This window comes from Aplysia californica, unplaced genomic scaffold, assembly GCF_000002075.1.
Source record: "Aplysia californica isolate F4 #8 unplaced genomic scaffold, AplCal3.0 scaffold00420, whole genome shotgun sequence".
Classification (NCBI taxonomy): domain Eukaryota; kingdom Metazoa; phylum Mollusca; class Gastropoda; order Aplysiida; family Aplysiidae; genus Aplysia; species Aplysia californica.
Window position 1 is genome coordinate 186,072 of NW_004797690.1, and position 16,693 is coordinate 202,764.

Sequence of the window (16,693 nt, forward strand, 5' to 3'; positions counted from 1 at the left end):
AATCAGTTTAGTTTTAGTTTTTAGTAAGAGTTTTACGACACTTGCAACACAATAAGGCCATATAAAAGCCGAAGATTAGAGGTGTTACAAGAGAGTAACAAACATAAAAAAGAAGGAGGGGAGATAAAGACGATAGATATTTGGTAGGAAAGAATAAGAAGCAAACCACACCAGAGCACCCGCCAACCATCCCCTCAAAAATCAAGCACACTGCAAGTCACAATACGAGTCACATCAGAAGATAACTTTAATCAGAGGCAAAAAAACTTCCAGTTATTATCTGCATTAAGTACCTATTTTATCAAAACTTGAATAAGTCATTGAATGGATATATAGTTATGCGACACCTTACATATACTGCACGGAGTGGATCACAATGTCTTAATGCAACATAATCAGTGCAGCTTTTCCATAAAACATTTATTTCCTTAATGCAACATAATCAGTGCAGCTTTTCCATAAAACATTTATTTCCTAATCTTATTGTTATAATCAATACGCCCATCAAGCATTAACAGTATTTCAGCAATAAAACACTGAAAAAATATATAGGTAAAAATATTTCCAGATTGCCCAGCTCAGAATCAGTTATGGTACTGATTTTGACTAAGGGTCCAAATTAAATACTGAAAATGGCCAATCTAGAATCAGGAAAGTTATCTGTCCTCCACTTGGGGGGTACAAAATCTATTTAAGAAAGGCACAAAAAGCAGTTTTGTGATCAAGTCTGACTCCCTTCTGATAGCCTTACAAACATTGACGACGCTTGCACAAACATAATAAAACAGGTGTGTGTAAGTTGGAAGTGTATACTAACTATACATTACATTCTGGTCACACTTTTTAGCCTTTTCAAAACTGAAAAATAGCTGTAAAATTTCCATCCTGACATCATCATACTACCACATAACATGCAAAATATCACAAAATAGCAAACTCGAACAATGTTATTGTGTATTTTTAAAAATTGTACACAAAGAGATAGCCCAAGAAAACATTCTTCATCTGTCTTTGAGACAAACCAGCTACATCTTATCACATCTCTCAGTTTTGAACATCACGTAATATCACAGAATCTTGGGGAACTCAGCAAGGACTGCTCACAGAACAGTTCCCAGAATCACAAAAGTATACTTTCTTTTAAATATACAGGGTGAGTAGCAGGAGAGGGTTATTGGTGGTCCTTTTCATGCCCTATCCCTTCATCATCTTCTATCTGTATCATTTCTTATTCCCAATACTATATAATTTAGACCGTTTTGCTGCGCTTCTCATTGACTTAAATTCAAGCAAATGAAAGAAATGAACAATACATAATCAAGAATGGAGCTCCAAAAAAAAAAGCATATGATCTTATAGTTTCTTCACAAGTCCTTAGTGTAGCCTCTGCAAATCAAAACACATGAATGCTACTGTTGTATACCTGGTTTTTGAAGCACACACTGCTATACATACACTCATTTGTACTTTAGCCCTGGGCTCCAGAGTTTCACTCGCTTTGTTTTACCTCTCCAGAAAGATCGGAAAATAAACAAAACATTTTAAATGTCGTTTCTATTGCAACAGAAACCAAGTACGGACAGATGACCCGTCTCAGATCCATTTGACAATTTTATCTTTTCCCTGTCAATTCTTTGCCATATCGACAGACCCAAGGACTAGAACCCAAATGGCCGCTGGATCAGAAAAGGAAAGGAAAGGAAGGATCTTTTCCCTTTCTGAATGCTATGAAAAACTGCAAGAAGTAACTTGATGAAATATCTTTTTCTCTTGTATAAATTTTGCTTTCCAGCCTCTGCCTTCACTGTAAATCATTGTTTTTCTAACTCTTCAGCATTTAAAAAATCTGCCAAAGCATCTCCCACTTCAGTAGTAAGCTATCTTGTGTTGACAGGACAGTAAAGAAAACTTTCACAGAAAAGAAAGCTGATCAAAGTATAAGACCATTCCCAGAAGAGTGACAATCTAGCAATGATTCTCAGCCCCACAAACATCTGGTTGTTCTGGCCCCAAACTGTAGAAGAGACATGAGTTCCCTTCATACTGCATTCAAACCTTAACTCTTTAATTATGCAATTAAAAATCACGTTTCCGCGTAACTCTCTCGTGTTTGTGGAAATGCGAACCGACATTACGTTTGTAAAACCGCTTGTTTCGTGTCAAACTGATCAATAAAGCATTACCCAGACGTAGAATTCATTTATCTTTGACTTCCGGGTCAAACTAAAGGCTTGTTAGCTCGTACTTTTTATAAAATATTTGGTCCGTACCATAATACAATAATAACTTCGCATCCGACAGTGGTACAGTCCAGCCGTGGTTACAGACCTCGACTACCGGACGCTGCCACCGTCAAGACATGGCTAAAGAGTTAACAAAAAAAATCACATTCTGTCATTCTGTTCATAAGGCACCTGATACACCCCAAACAGGTTGTCATGGTAACATTAAGGGCTTTTTTATACTCTAGACCAGTAGTCTTCTAACAGGTTCTTGCAATGCATAAGGCAGTCCAATAATTCTCTGAGATACCATTTAGGCTCAACCACCTCAAAGTAATAGTAGTTTAACTTAAGCATCCAGATTACTTTACATATTTATTTCCTTTCAAACTCTAGGAATCTATACAAGGAATCAAACCTTGTATTTTTCAGGTTTCAGCACATCTAATTACAGCCAGTATGACTTCTTACTTTCTAGTCTGCTGCATTTGTGACATTTTCTCCTTTTACTGTTTCAGCTAAAAGATCAGTGATTCCTGCAACAGGCACTGTGCTGTGGTAACGCTAAATTCTAGCAGGTCAGAGAGAGGAGTGGTGAACATTTTTTTTTACTGGGACCTCGGGAAGGAAAAGGATCACACAAGTTCAGGACACCCGCTAATAATACAAAATTGAAAACCAAAGCACTAGATATTTCCCAATGCAAGGGTTTATCGTTCGACTTGCACCAGGGCTGGGAATGTTCTCATACGTAGCCGCTCCACCTCTGCTCGCAACACCGCCACTTCCTGAGCCTGGGCCTTGGCGAGGTCCACCAGCTTCCGTCTCTGGACGATTTCTTGGTAGCGTTTCTCAGCACCACCATCATCTCTGTTTTCAGCTGGAAAAACAGTAGAGTACAATTTTAGCAAACCAAAAGAATAAATGCAATTCGCACCAGAAAAACTCAATCTGCCATTGCAAAGTATATCAACTATAAAAAAAAAAAAGCTGTAAAAATAGATGGCCAATGATTTGTTATTATGTATAGGACAAAATGACGAATGACGAATATAAGAAAGCGACAGGCAAATTTCTTTGGACACACAATGCGGAAAGAAGCATTGGAGAATATAGTAACAACAGACAAGTATGATGAAAAGAGAGGCAGAGGCAGACAGAGGGAAAAGATACTGAACAAGTTGACAACATGGCTAGGAGCAGCAAGAACAAAAGACACCATTGCTGCAACGCAAGACAGACTGAAGTGGAGGTCCATGATCGCCCACGCCAGTCGGCAAGGCACCGGATGATGATGATGAAAGGACAAAACAAGACAAATCTTTACTCCACAGAAGCACATTGGTTTGGTGTTTCGCCACCCACACACATATATAGATAGATAGATAGATAGATAGATAGATAGCATTTGTATAGTGCAAATCCCCGCTCAACAGCAAGCTCTATGCGTTTCACAATCTATACTATTACCCCAGCAGACCTGAGAGCATTCTGAAACAATCTCAACTTCTCAGGATGCATACAGTGCAAGCAGCCATTTATAGGCGCTAAAACACTAACATACTGACAAGATCTTTCGTTGTCTATGGCCGGGTACCCATTCCCACCTGGGTGAAGTGAGGAAAATTTGTGTAAAGTGCCTTTCCCAAAGAACACAACGTCGGATACGCGGCTTGAACCCCTGAACCCGCAACCACGGTATAATATGAAGAGGCTAGCCCAGTACATTTTCAGAGTGCCACTTACCGTTGACTTCTTCAATTTGTCGCCGTTCGTTGACCACCACGTTCAGGTCCATCAAGTCACCGTCTAGTTTGTTGTTGGACGATCCCTTGTACTTGAGGTTCTTGGACAGGTCCCTCAGAATCTTCTTCCTTTCATCAACGTTCTTCTCATGATGCTGAAAATACATTGCGTACAAATTAACGACATATATAGACAACATATGTACAGATGTTTTAAACTAGCACAATCACCAAAATGCCAGTGTGGAGAGGCGGACCAAACTGTTGAACACATCTTTCAGCACTGCAAGACACACAGGGCCCTGAGACAGGAAACGTGGCCATCCCCACTGACGCTACAAGAGAAGCTATATGGGCCAACAGATGAACTGAGCAGGACGACCCAATTTATGACAGATACCAGACTTCAAGTGCAATGCGATCGAGAAGAAGATAATGACATACATCATGAACATTTCCTGAAATTATTCTACACATTTTATTGTTGGCTACTACACAGCACACTTCCTTTTAAACAGCAATCCGACAGTCCAAGTATTGGTATTCTCCATCTTTTCATGAAAGTAATGAGTTCTGGTTGATAATGCAAAAAAACAACAACTATAAATCCTATAAAAAGGCACATCACAGTCTAAGGTCTGTCCAAGTCACTAGAGCAGATATCGGGGTAAAAGATTGCGTCTTTTTTCTTTCCCACTCACCTTCTTCTGCAGGGTAATAGTTTGCTCTAAAGTGGCAATCTCTGTGGCCTTCTTTGCTTCGTAGTCGTCTTCTTGAAGGAACTGCAGAATGAGAAAAAGATACGAGAGGCTTAAAAAACAAAAGCAGAAATACGATTTAAATGGGGAAGTGTTGCATCTTTGATCAGCTTTAAAACCAAGCTCAACTACAATTAGAAGGAAGCTATGTGACCATACATATCAAACACGCCTGATGCAAGAGTGGAAATGTCTTTTTAAAGTTTGACAATTGTCTTCCTAATAATTGCACTTCTCTATCTTCCAATAACTAACAAGCAAAAAGCATTCGCCAGCAGAGAATTTTAATGCAAAAGCTGTTTCTTATATTATGGGATGAGTCAGACTGAGGTTATTTTGGGAACAGTACGGATTCAGAAGATCTAAATCCTGAAAATCTCAAACAGAGTCTTTTACTGTATGGTCAAGTAACTTACATGAAAGAAATCACAAAACATATATCAATTTTTATATCTCTACAACGGATCAACAGTTTGTTGTAAGTAGCAGACCTATTTTGATAGTCCTTCATCTAATGAATGAGCTTCCGGTATAAGAGACCGCCCAAAAAGTAATTTGATGTCGAAGTCGTCGTAAAGGAATGTGCCCAAGCCGCTATCAGCGGCTCACCGGCACAGTGGTTCCGACCGCAAGCCGCTGGGAACGGGTTGCCGGAGATAAAGATTTAATTCACACCACAGATTTACATTGACTTGTTCTAGAACATTTTTTAAAAAATCATTGATTTGATAAAAGAAGAACTCACTGCTTGAATTTCGCGGGTGACTTTGATGAACTGAATATCTTTCATCTTGTTTTCCAAATCCTCCATTTGCATAGACATTTTCTTGTGTTCCCTGTTGGTTAAAAATATTACATACAATGACATACACAGCATTCAACGGTTTTTACAGAGCACGCATTTGTTGAGGATGATTAGATTAGAAGTGGAACCTAAAAATAAAATAAGGATGACAAACATAAACAAAGAGAGATATACAGGAAGAGAGAGAGAGGGAGAGACAGAAAGGGAGAAAGAGAGAGAGAGAGAGAGAGAGAGAGAGAGAGAGAGAGAGAGAGAGAGAGAGAGAGAGAGAGAGAGAGAGAGAAGGGGCGGGGGGAGAGATAAAAAGAGATAGGGGTAAATGCAATACAGCAGTCATAATTGTAATAAAAATCTAACAAAAATAAGGGTCATAGGTACAGGCCCCATCTTCTGACAGATTAGACGGATTAAAGTTGTAAAGATCAGTACATTTTCTTTCAATAAGCGAAACAGAATGACTGAAAACCAAGAAAGCCTCACCACTCCAGCTGTATAATGCCCTTTCTGAAGTCTTTGCTCTCAACCATACTGGCAATCTTGCTCTCGCCCAGTTGCTGAAACAAGAAAAATCAGTTCTTACACAAACTTCCCTAAAGGATATCTTTATTCTAAAATAACTCTTAAAAAATCCAAATGAATAACAAGATATCTGTCTTAACCACAATAAAATATGTTGCAATTTTGTTCCAAATGAAAATGGTTTCATAGACACAAAAGTATTTGTAAAAGTCAAGAGTGATAATAAAAATGATCTGTCTTTAAATTCCTAAAGACCTGAAAAAACTATACATGTATACAGATTGCCTGTAAAGACAACAATGAGCAACTTTACACTGTCCCTGTGGTTTTATGAGCACAAAAAATAGGAAATTATGCAAACTGAGCCCAAAAATGTGAAATTATGCGATTCTGTGAATTTTGACAAAGAATGATAAAGGAAAATAATCAGAAATTATGCAAAAAAGGATAAAATTTTGCTCAATCATGCGGGGCGCATAAAACCACGGGGACAGTTTACAACACTTCCTGACCCCTGACCTTGATAGTGTTGTTGAGGTCTTCGACCACGCTGCGATGAACAAGGACGCTGTCTCTGAAGTCGCGAATGAACGGACCGGCGTCCACCTCAATCTGACCTTGTTTCAGGAGAAGCTGGACCTCAAGGTTCAGGACAAACCTTTGCTCATCTTCCTTGAGCCTGCAGATAGAGGATAGTTGCGGAATAGTGTACATTACATAACACTTCTGTTATATCTGTTGGGTAACATATCGGGATTTAGACAGTACCTTTCTTTTCCTCACTAGTCATTTTTCGGCTACAGTGTACAAGAAGACAGAAATAAAACCTAGAGCTTTTTCAGACGTGCGTTTCTTCACTCTCTCTAAATCTGTTTATACCCACAAACTGAAAAATATTACCTTAGTTAGTTTTAGTAAGAGTTTTATGGCACTTGCAACACAATAGGTCATAAAAGTGCTGAAGATTAGAGGTGTTACTAGAGAGTAACAAGCACATAAAAAAAGGAGGGGGAGATAAGGATGATAGATGTTGGATAGGAAAAAAGAAGCAAACAACACCACAGCACCCGCTAACCACTAACAGATAGAGGTTAAGAGGTTTGGAAAGTTTGTTAGAACCATATATTATTTGCGCACGTAATTTCCATTTGCTTTCAAAACAACACAAAATAATTATATTGAAAATCATGGCACAAGTATCGCAAAAGCACAATATATTTCTTTTGGAAAATTAGAAATCTGCATCTAACTATGACAAACCCTTAAACACTTATAGTACCAAAGGCTCATTAGTGAAAAACCCTCAAGTACCGCACCAGTTTAGAACACTGAAGCCATGGTAGAATGTTTTATAATTTTAAAAACACCTTGGCAGCCTAAGAAACACGCTTTAAAAATTCATAGATGTTCATCAACCATTCAGCTGTCATATAAAGCAACTCCCTTTGGTATTTACTTCACAGTGCGTCTATTCGTCGTTTAATTATGTTTAGTGTGCCAGGATGCGTAGGCGACTAAAGTCCCCAGTGGTACTGTAAGTGTTAATGTTTGATCAAGAGGTATTTTTAGCTACAAAGAATCTGTAGTTCTGTCACATTACAACAAATGAAAGATGAAATTTTTCCAAATGAACTTTTCAAACTTCTCGGTGTTCTACCAGCACAGGTCTTGCGATTAAATTCCTGCATGTGGTTGAATGATGCATCTGATGTGAATGTACATTTTGTCAGCTTTACTTCTCTTTTTATATTGAATTTTAATGAGAGTAAAATATAATTAAAATTCGTTATGTATACCTGCATGTGTTTTTACGGTCCTGTACAACCAAGGAAAATTTCCCTTTGGGATAATAAAGTACTATCTTATCTTATCTTATCTTAAAGGCTGCACACTCACTTATTGATTTGGTGGCCAATGTCTTCAATTTCGTTCTTCAACAGATCATCCTCCTCCTGTCTTTTCTGCATGAATGCCATCATGTCAGCCAGGATGTTGCTCTTTACCTTGAGCTGGAACAAAAAGCAGCGACGCAGAATGTTACTCTTAGTTTTAGTAGAAGTTTGAAGGCACTTGCTACACAATAAGGTCATATAAGTGCTGAAGGTTAGAGGTGTTACAAGAGAGTAACAAACATAAAAAATAAGGAGGGGAGTTAAAGATGATAGATGTTTAATAGGAAAAAAAAAGCAAACAACACCAGAGCACCCGCCAACCATCCACAATGATACTCTCTCAATTGGAGAAAAAAAAAAAAAAAGAAGAATACAATATTGCACAACATAAAACAATACAAATTTTTAAGCAAAAGATGTCATGTCTAGAAAACATTTTTTAAAATTTTCTTGAAGCGACACTTTCTGCTGAACTGATTTCATCAATAAGAAGATAGAAAGAAGAAAGGTGAAGTCAAACGCACGAGTAAACAACTTGTCATTACAAAAATGGAGCCTTAAAAATATGACCAAAAAACCCCCCAAAAAACATGAAGTCAAATCTAATCTATTACATTCTGAAATTGCTCACATCTACAGTTCTTTACTGCGTCATTCTAATAACAATCAAACCCGCTCTAATTGCCATCTCTATGTAAGTTGTTGGACTGTAAAATTATGATTCACGACCTAGAGGAGACAGACTCCCACACACTCAGCACAATAAAAGGAAAGTGTGTGCGGGGCACAGGGAAAAAAAAGTTTGCTCCGAGGAGTGGTCAGGCGTGTCTCAAACCAGCTCCTCATGCAGACAAATAGCAAGAAGACCCTGAGGTGGACGCTGGAAAGGAGAGATGAGCAGCTATGGACATGTGCCGCCTGCTATGATTCTAGCTCTGGATCCAAGTAATTCCAAGTAATTCCCTACCAGTGTTTCACTTTCCACTTTCTTTCGCCGGAGTTTGCACATGCGCTCCCACACACTGGGTTCACAGCCCTCCGGGGCATTGCCGAACTTGTCCAACTCATCTAAACCATGGTCCACCTGTAGACAGACATCACACAGTGTATGAGGAAAACAATTGTAGGATACCAGCACAGAATGTGACATTTACATGGCATTGTGGTGAAAAGAGGTGCTCGTCAAAATAGTGAAATCAAAGAAAACTGCAATTTTCTTACCGTTGGGCAGTTGTGGTTTTTTAATTTTTTTATTGGCTCAAACACCTTTTACGTCCAATTAAAAACACATTTCTGTGTGGATTTTGCTGAAAACTGTTGTTCAAAGGCACTAAAAATGTAAATGTCTAGTTTCCAAGGACACCCAAGCTTTGGAAGTTAACAAACTTTGGCAGCCATTTTCTCGCTAATTTTACCTCTGACACCTCGCAAATCCCATCGCCTTCAATCGCAAATATCTCCACTTCTACCCAAGATAAACGGGGTTTTTTTCGCCAAATGCAAGACAAATAATTAAGCTTTAAGATCATACTAATAACTCCATGCACCCAAAAATTGACGAGTGCCTGATTCCACGTGTCGTGACACATGGTGTACGATGAAAACGACTGTACGAGACCAGCACAGAATATGACATTTGCATGGCATTGTGGTGAAAAAAGGTGCTCGTCAAAATAATGAAATAGAAGAAGAGGGCATTTTCCCCACCAGTTTTGCAATTTTTATCGAATATTAGTTTTTTTGGCTCAACATCTCTTCTGTTCATTTAAAATCACATTTCGGCGTGAATTTTAAGCAAAACATCCAACCGCGGGCGCCATTTTCTCGCTAATTTTACTGTTGAATCAAGCAAAACCACCTCGTTCAATGGCACACATCTCGACTGCTATTCAAGATAGATGGGTATTCTCTTCATCGAAAGATAGACAAACGAAAAAGCTTTAAGATGATACTAACCACTGGGGGCTCCAGTGGCTAAGTGAGCAGTGAGTTTTGACTCAAGCAATGTCAAGCAAGTGTCGGTGACATGGGGATCAGATGGGTGGTCACTGGGGTGTGTCCTTGAGCAAGACACGACAACCCTAGCTCAAAATACGGGGCACTGCACAGTGGCGACCGACAGTGGCATTGTTTGTAAACTGTTCTGTATTTGTGTAATATTGTGTATTTATGTATGTATTTATGCATGTATTTATGTATGTACGTATTTATAATTATGTATTTATGTAAGTATGTTTGCCATTGTAAAACAAAGTGCCTTTCTGGGACAAATAAAAGTGTAATTTATTATTATTATTATCATTATTATTATTATTATAAATAATTCTACATGCAAAAAAATTTATGAGCGCCTGATTCCACCGCGTCATGACACATGTAAATATGAAAAATTCAGCGGAAAAAACCCAGATAAGTCGTATTTCAAGAAAATCCAGAAAATTGGAATTCAAAGTTCAAAAGTCCATATTTCATTGTGAGTAGAGCATTTCTTATATCTTACACAGCACAGGACTTAGCTGGGTTATTCCTGGGGTCTTTTGTGAAGAAGAAAGTTTGAATTTTTAAGGAATGCAACAAAGGAAAGAGAGAGAGAGAGAGAGAGAGAGGGAGAGGGAGAGAGAGTAGAGAGAGAGAGTAGAGAGAGAGGGAGAGGGAGAGGGAGAGAGAAAGAGAGAGTAGAGAGAGAGGGAGAGGGAGAGGGAGAGAGAGAGAGAAAGAGAGAAAGAGAGAAAGAAAGAGAAATATATTTCATCCACTGATGTACTTATGAGAGTGATTCCATTAACGCAACATTTGTTGAGCATACCCTCAAATGATAGAAATGTGAAGTGTGCGGACAAAATGAGTTACTTCTCAGATTCAAGTCTTAAGGAAATAGATACATCACGGTTATACGGGAAGTTTTTACAGTTTATAAGTATGAAATACTAAAAGACAGGTTATAGTTAAAAGAATATGGCATCAATAGAAAATCTACAAGTTTTACCCCAATGTCTATTTTTTGCCAATGTCTCCATTTGTGGATTGCGAGAAGTAACTCGTCAGTGTGACTCACAAATACCAAATACAAAAAAAAAATAATGCTAAATGCAAATCAGTATTATGTTTCGTTTATGCACATCTTCACTGGCTTGGACATGTCCGGAGTGCAGGGATGTTGCTTCCTGAAACAATGAAATGAAATCACTGGCTCACCTGACTGCGCTGATAGTTCAGCTGTAAGGATGAAGAAGGACGATCACTGTACGGGTTGGCAGATTTGCCGCCTCCTGGGGTATCCACTGCTCGGTACTTCTGAATGCTACAGAGAACACAAAATGACAGGTCAAACACAAGTCTTTAGTTTTAGTAAAAGTTTTACGGCGCTCGCAACTGCATAAGGTCATTAGAGCACGCTAAACACAAGTCTTATACAAATCCTATCTATCTTCTCATGTAACACTCCGATAGACTAAAAAACCATGACTCATATAACACTCCGACAGATTGTAAACCATAACTCTCATGCAACAATCCAATAGATTGAAAACCATGACTCTCATGTAACACTCCGATAGATTGAAAACCATGACTCTCATGTAACACTCCGATAGATTGAAAACCATGACTCTCATGTAACACTCCGATAGATTGAAAACCATGACTCTCATGTAACATTCCGATAGATTGAAAACCATGACTCTCATGTAACACCCCAATAGATTGAAAACCATGACACATTTCACTAGCCAAACTCATCAAGCCACAAGCCTGATTGCAGACAAAAAAATATTTGATACAAACTAAATTTGCCTATAGTCCAGCCTTTGTTTATTTTAAAATATTTTTTTTAGGTTGAAGCCCTATGTTATTGCTGCTTTTTCACTACAATGTCACAATTTTTTTTTCCATTCCATAGCATAAGCATGATGGAGCATAAAGAGCACTAGAAAATGTCCAAAGATTAGAACGATATTGTTTGTTTTCTGTATTTCTCCTGTAGACTGCGATTCTTGTTTTCCCAACAATAACTTTTAACCATTCCGTTCTTAGAAATGAAAGTCTTCTTCCAAGAATTTTTCAGTTAAACCAGGTAGCATAATCAGCCAAGTAACCATTTTGGTCATCATAAAGTGCAATTGTACAAATCAGCAAAATTTGTTCAGAGGCTGAGCCCATTAGTTCGATCCGTACGCTTTGAATAGCAGTCTGTCAAAATGATTTTTTGAGAAACATTGAAAGTTTCAAAGAGATCTTCATACTAGAAGTATTCTAAAATGTGAAGAATACAACCCCGAGGGTACAAAATGACCCCAGAGCGTACGGATAGGGTTAACAAAAACGAAAACAAAAAAAAAGGACGCATTACACACCGAGGTCTTCTCCTGAATTGCTTGTACAACTGATCAACCATGAGTGCCGACACATCTGTGAAGTCCCTGCGGAATGATTTGTCAACAATCTTGTCTTCCGCCTGCAGTAGCTCGTAAAGATTGCGGAAGTTCTCATAGTTTTTACGGGTCTCCGCCACGGCCTCAAACGCCAGTTGCTGTTGGAACATACAGCAAAAGATATTATTTTCCTTTTTATTACACTGAATGAACTTAGAAACCTTTGTGTGAGAAACAAAACATTTGTGAAGCGTGCTGACAAAATGAGCTACTTCTCCGATTCAAGACCTATGGAAATAGACACATCACACTTATAGGTGAAGTTTTTATAATTTATAAGTACAAAATACCAAAAGGCATGTTATATTTAAAGAATATTGCATCAATAGAAAATTTACAAATTCAACCCTAGTGTCGATTTTTGGCCAATATCTTCACTTGTGGATTGCGAGAAGTAACTCATTTTGTCAGCACCCCTTACATTTAAGCAATGAATTCATCATTACATTTGCATTTTATATTAAAGTAATTTCCAGATCAGATCCGTTATGTTTCAGGAAGTCTGTAAATTACAGGAAGAAACACACTACAAGTATTACATCATATCAACATTGAATACCAGGTCTGTAGTAGGTCTGTAATCTCGTTAATACTCGTGTGAGATAGAGCACTATATAACTGCGATCTGTTATTTTAATCATACAGACATTCCTATTAAATTCAAGAAAAAGCTGACAAAGGATTTATCACAATAGTTAAAAATGCACTGTCAAATATAGTCGAAAATGTCCAAGACAACCAGCCCCCCCCCCCCCCCCCCCCCATTGTCAGAGAGGAAAGTAGCTGTCTTTGAACTGCTGGATGTCTCCAAAAGTGTCAATACAACAGTACAATAGAAAAAACACAAAAGGGAAAGCGGGAAGTGGTTAGGCTACCGGACTCATAATTGCGGGGTCGGGGTTCGAGCCGCGGGCCCAACGTTGTGTACTTGGGAAAGGCACTTTACACAAATGTTCCCCACTTCACCCAGATGGTAATGGGTACCCGGCTATAGACAGCGAAAGATCTTGTCAGTTTGTTAGTGTTTGGGCGCTTAACCAGCTGCTTGCACTGTATGCTTCCCGGGAAGCTGAGAATGTTTCTGAGTGTTCTATGGTCTGCTGGGGTAATAATATAGTGTAAAGCGCATAGAGCTTGCTTTCGAGTGGGGACATGCGCTATACAAAAGCTATTTATTATTATTATTACAAGATATTGTCTTACACTGGTACCTGTTAGAACTCTATTACTTTTCCCAAATGTATCAATAGTCATAAATGTATGTGAAGACTCCAGTGGAAAAAACAGAAGTGCACATAAAACAATGTAGTGCTCTAGTTGCAGCTATGAAATATTCATAAATATACAGATTGCTTCGCATAAAGAAGATGGCATTCTGAAAGCAGCAGTACAAATTGATAAAAACATTCATACAATCAGCCTGACTTTACAAACAGAGAAGGGGCTAATGATGAACCTTTTTCATTCATCACAGAAAAAAAAACTCCAGTCCGAATGACACAAGTGCTCCCCGAAATGATAAGAAAACAAAAAGATGTGCTACCTTCAGTTTCCGTTTGTGTTCAAGGGTCTGATTAAGGTCTCCTTCTCTGGTCTCAATCTCTTCCTGGATCAACATTGCATATCTCAATCTCAGAATTTTCAGCTCCTCCTGCAAGAAAAACCACAAACATATTTGTGTTATACAGGAACTATGAGTGGTACAATCCAGTGACAAATGCTCAACTGAGGGAAAGAACAAGCCAAAGGTCAGTAAAGGAAGACATACAGGTGAAGAAATGGAAATGGATAATGGATTGGGCACACCCTGAAGAGACACCCTAGAAGCATCATCAGACAAGCTTTGACGTGGAATCCACAAGGAAAACGTAAGAAGGGAAGACCAAAGATGACATGGAGGCGAGCGGTACAAGGGGAAATGGAAAAGGTGGGGACATCATGGAAACAGCTAGAAAAGGATGCACAGGACAGGCTTCGCTGGAGTAATGTTGTTGATGGCCTAAACTCCACTGGGAATTAAAAAGGGCAAGAGAGAAGAGGAACCATGCTGTTGGTATTCCAAAATGTTTTATCGCTGGACTGAGAATCTAGAAAGAATAAAATATCAGAACCTGATCAAATTTCTTAACAGCTATCATTGCAAAAATAAATTTCTACTGGCATGAGAGTGATTAAACAGTTGATGTACCGATACCTATTCACTTACATTTTTTATCATAATTTCTCATTACCTTTAACGAAGCATATCTCAAGTCAAGAGCATGAGATGAATGAGTCAGATAAATATAATACAATAAACAAGCACAGAAAAAAGTAAGCCACCTCTTTTAGAAACTCAAATGCTACTTGCTGAACTTTTCAAAACATTCCAATTCACTGAACAATTATTTTTTATTTGAAGTCAAAACTCTCACTGTACTGATAACAGCAAGAAAATTATTAAAACATTTCTGGGAAAAAAGCAAGAAATAAGGTAATGAAACAAAAAAGGAAGCAAATAAGATTCTAAAACCAGCAGGTAATTTAACCAAAAAAAGCCCTTACATAAAAGAAACAAAACTTCAAATCTTTTCAGCTCTCAAAATAACATTGAGAGTGTATCTAGCTTACGATTATTATTGTTTACATTGCTGCTCATTTACATTACGCATGTGATTGTAAGCCTACGTGTGTGTGCGTGTGTACGTGTGTGTGTATGTGTGTGTGTGTGTGTGTGTGTGTGCATGTATGTGTGTGTGTGTGTGTGTGTGTACACGTGGTGAAACACCAAACCAATGTGCCAGGGTCAGGACAATAAAGATGTATCTTATCTTATCTTATCTTATCTTATCTTATCTTATCTTATCTTATTTACCTGGTAAATGACCATCATCACTTTGATCTTGCGCATGAAGAGTACGTTGAGAGTGTCATCAAATGTCTGCAAGTTCTCCAGGATATTGGCCTGTAACTTCCGCAGCTCTGTCTCAAGTTGCTGTTTAGAACAAAGAGAGCGATAAACAACAGGCTTCCCTACTCATCTTCATTTGATTAGAAGAAGTATTTTTGCTACCAACGTTATTTAGTTACAATTACAACTCACAGATATTCAGATAAATTTCATACAAACAATTTACGTATGCCCTGGGGTCATTTTGTACCCCTGGGGTAGTATTCTTCACATTTTAGAATAATTCTGGTACAATGATCTCTTTGAAACTTTCAGTATTTCTCAAAAAATTATTTTGACAGACTTCTATGTAAAAGCGTACGGATCGGATTAACGAGTAATTTCCTCTTTTGAAAGTGGTGGCAAAGAGTTCCCCAGGTCGTATGGATACGAAAGTCAAACACGACGCACGGATAGGGTCAAAACGAGTCAACATGGAATAGTAAACACATTTGAGCCTTGAATAACTCACCTAATAATTAATAATAATAGATAGCATTTGTATAGCACAAATTCCCAATCAAAAGCAAGCTCTATGCCCTTTACAATCTACATTATTACCCCATCAGACCTCAAACAATCTCAACTTCCTGGGAAGCATACAGTGAAAGCAGACATTTTTATAGGGGCTAAAACACTATCATACCGACAAGATCTTTCGCCGTCTATGGCCAAGTACCCATTCCCACCAGGGTGAAGTGAGGAAAATACATGTAATTCGGGTAAAGTGCTTTTCCCAAGGACACAAAGTCGGGTCTGAGGCTCCAACTCCCAAACCCACAACTTCACGATTACGAGTAAATCATTCTTCTTTCTTCCTTCAGAATAACAGTATTATTTTGCATTGCATTAACCCTATCCGTACGCCCTGGGGTCATTTTGTACCCCTGGGGTTGTATTCTTCACATTTTAGAATACTTCTAGTATGAAGTTCTCTTTGAAACTTACAGTATTTCTAAAAAATTCATTTTAACAGACTGCTATGCAAAGCATACAGATAGGATTAACGAGTAAATTTCCTCTTTGGAAAATGGTGGCACAGAGATCCCCTCGTCGTATGGATGCGATAGTAAAACACGACGTACGGATAGGGTTAAGAAGAACAAATATCATCATCATCATCAATGCCTTTCACCCCTGGCAGGGTATAGGCCACATACAAGCTCCTTCCATTTATCTCTGTCCTGAGCCATCCTTCCAAGCTCGTTCCAAGTGAGCTTTATCTCTCTCATGTCCCTTTCCACACATCTCCTCCATGTTTCCCGTTGCCTGCCCCTGCCTCGCGCTCCTTGTGGGTTCCACTGCAGTGACTTTCTTGTGATGTTTCCTCTGGGCTTTCTTAAGGTGTGTCCCATCCATCGCCACTTTCTTAGTCCTATTTCTACTTCTATAT

General features: G+C 38.5%; 1 protein-coding gene across 1 annotated transcript in view; it reads right to left on the reverse strand.

Annotated features, from left to right (window-relative positions):
• Positions 1 to 223: 223 nt before the first annotated feature.
• The window catches only part of LOC101862367 (cilia- and flagella-associated protein 43), a 49,693-nt gene continuing 33,223 nt past the window's right edge, over positions 224 to 16,693 (reverse strand). Inside the window, exons 29-40 of the mRNA XM_005104424.3 lie at positions 15,226 to 15,345; positions 13,915 to 14,022; positions 12,294 to 12,469; positions 11,137 to 11,242; positions 8,909 to 9,025; positions 7,946 to 8,058; positions 6,569 to 6,728; positions 6,011 to 6,084; positions 5,471 to 5,561; positions 4,669 to 4,749; positions 3,969 to 4,122; positions 224 to 3,102 (exon numbers count right to left, since the gene is read on the reverse strand). Of these exons, the coding sequence (XP_005104481.2) occupies positions 2,933 to 3,102; positions 3,969 to 4,122; positions 4,669 to 4,749; positions 5,471 to 5,561; positions 6,011 to 6,084; positions 6,569 to 6,728; positions 7,946 to 8,058; positions 8,909 to 9,025; positions 11,137 to 11,242; positions 12,294 to 12,469; positions 13,915 to 14,022; positions 15,226 to 15,345 (1,470 nt within the window). The 3' untranslated portion in view covers positions 224 to 2,932. The remainder of the gene's footprint in view (positions 3,103 to 3,968; positions 4,123 to 4,668; positions 4,750 to 5,470; positions 5,562 to 6,010; positions 6,085 to 6,568; positions 6,729 to 7,945; positions 8,059 to 8,908; positions 9,026 to 11,136; positions 11,243 to 12,293; positions 12,470 to 13,914; positions 14,023 to 15,225; positions 15,346 to 16,693) is intronic.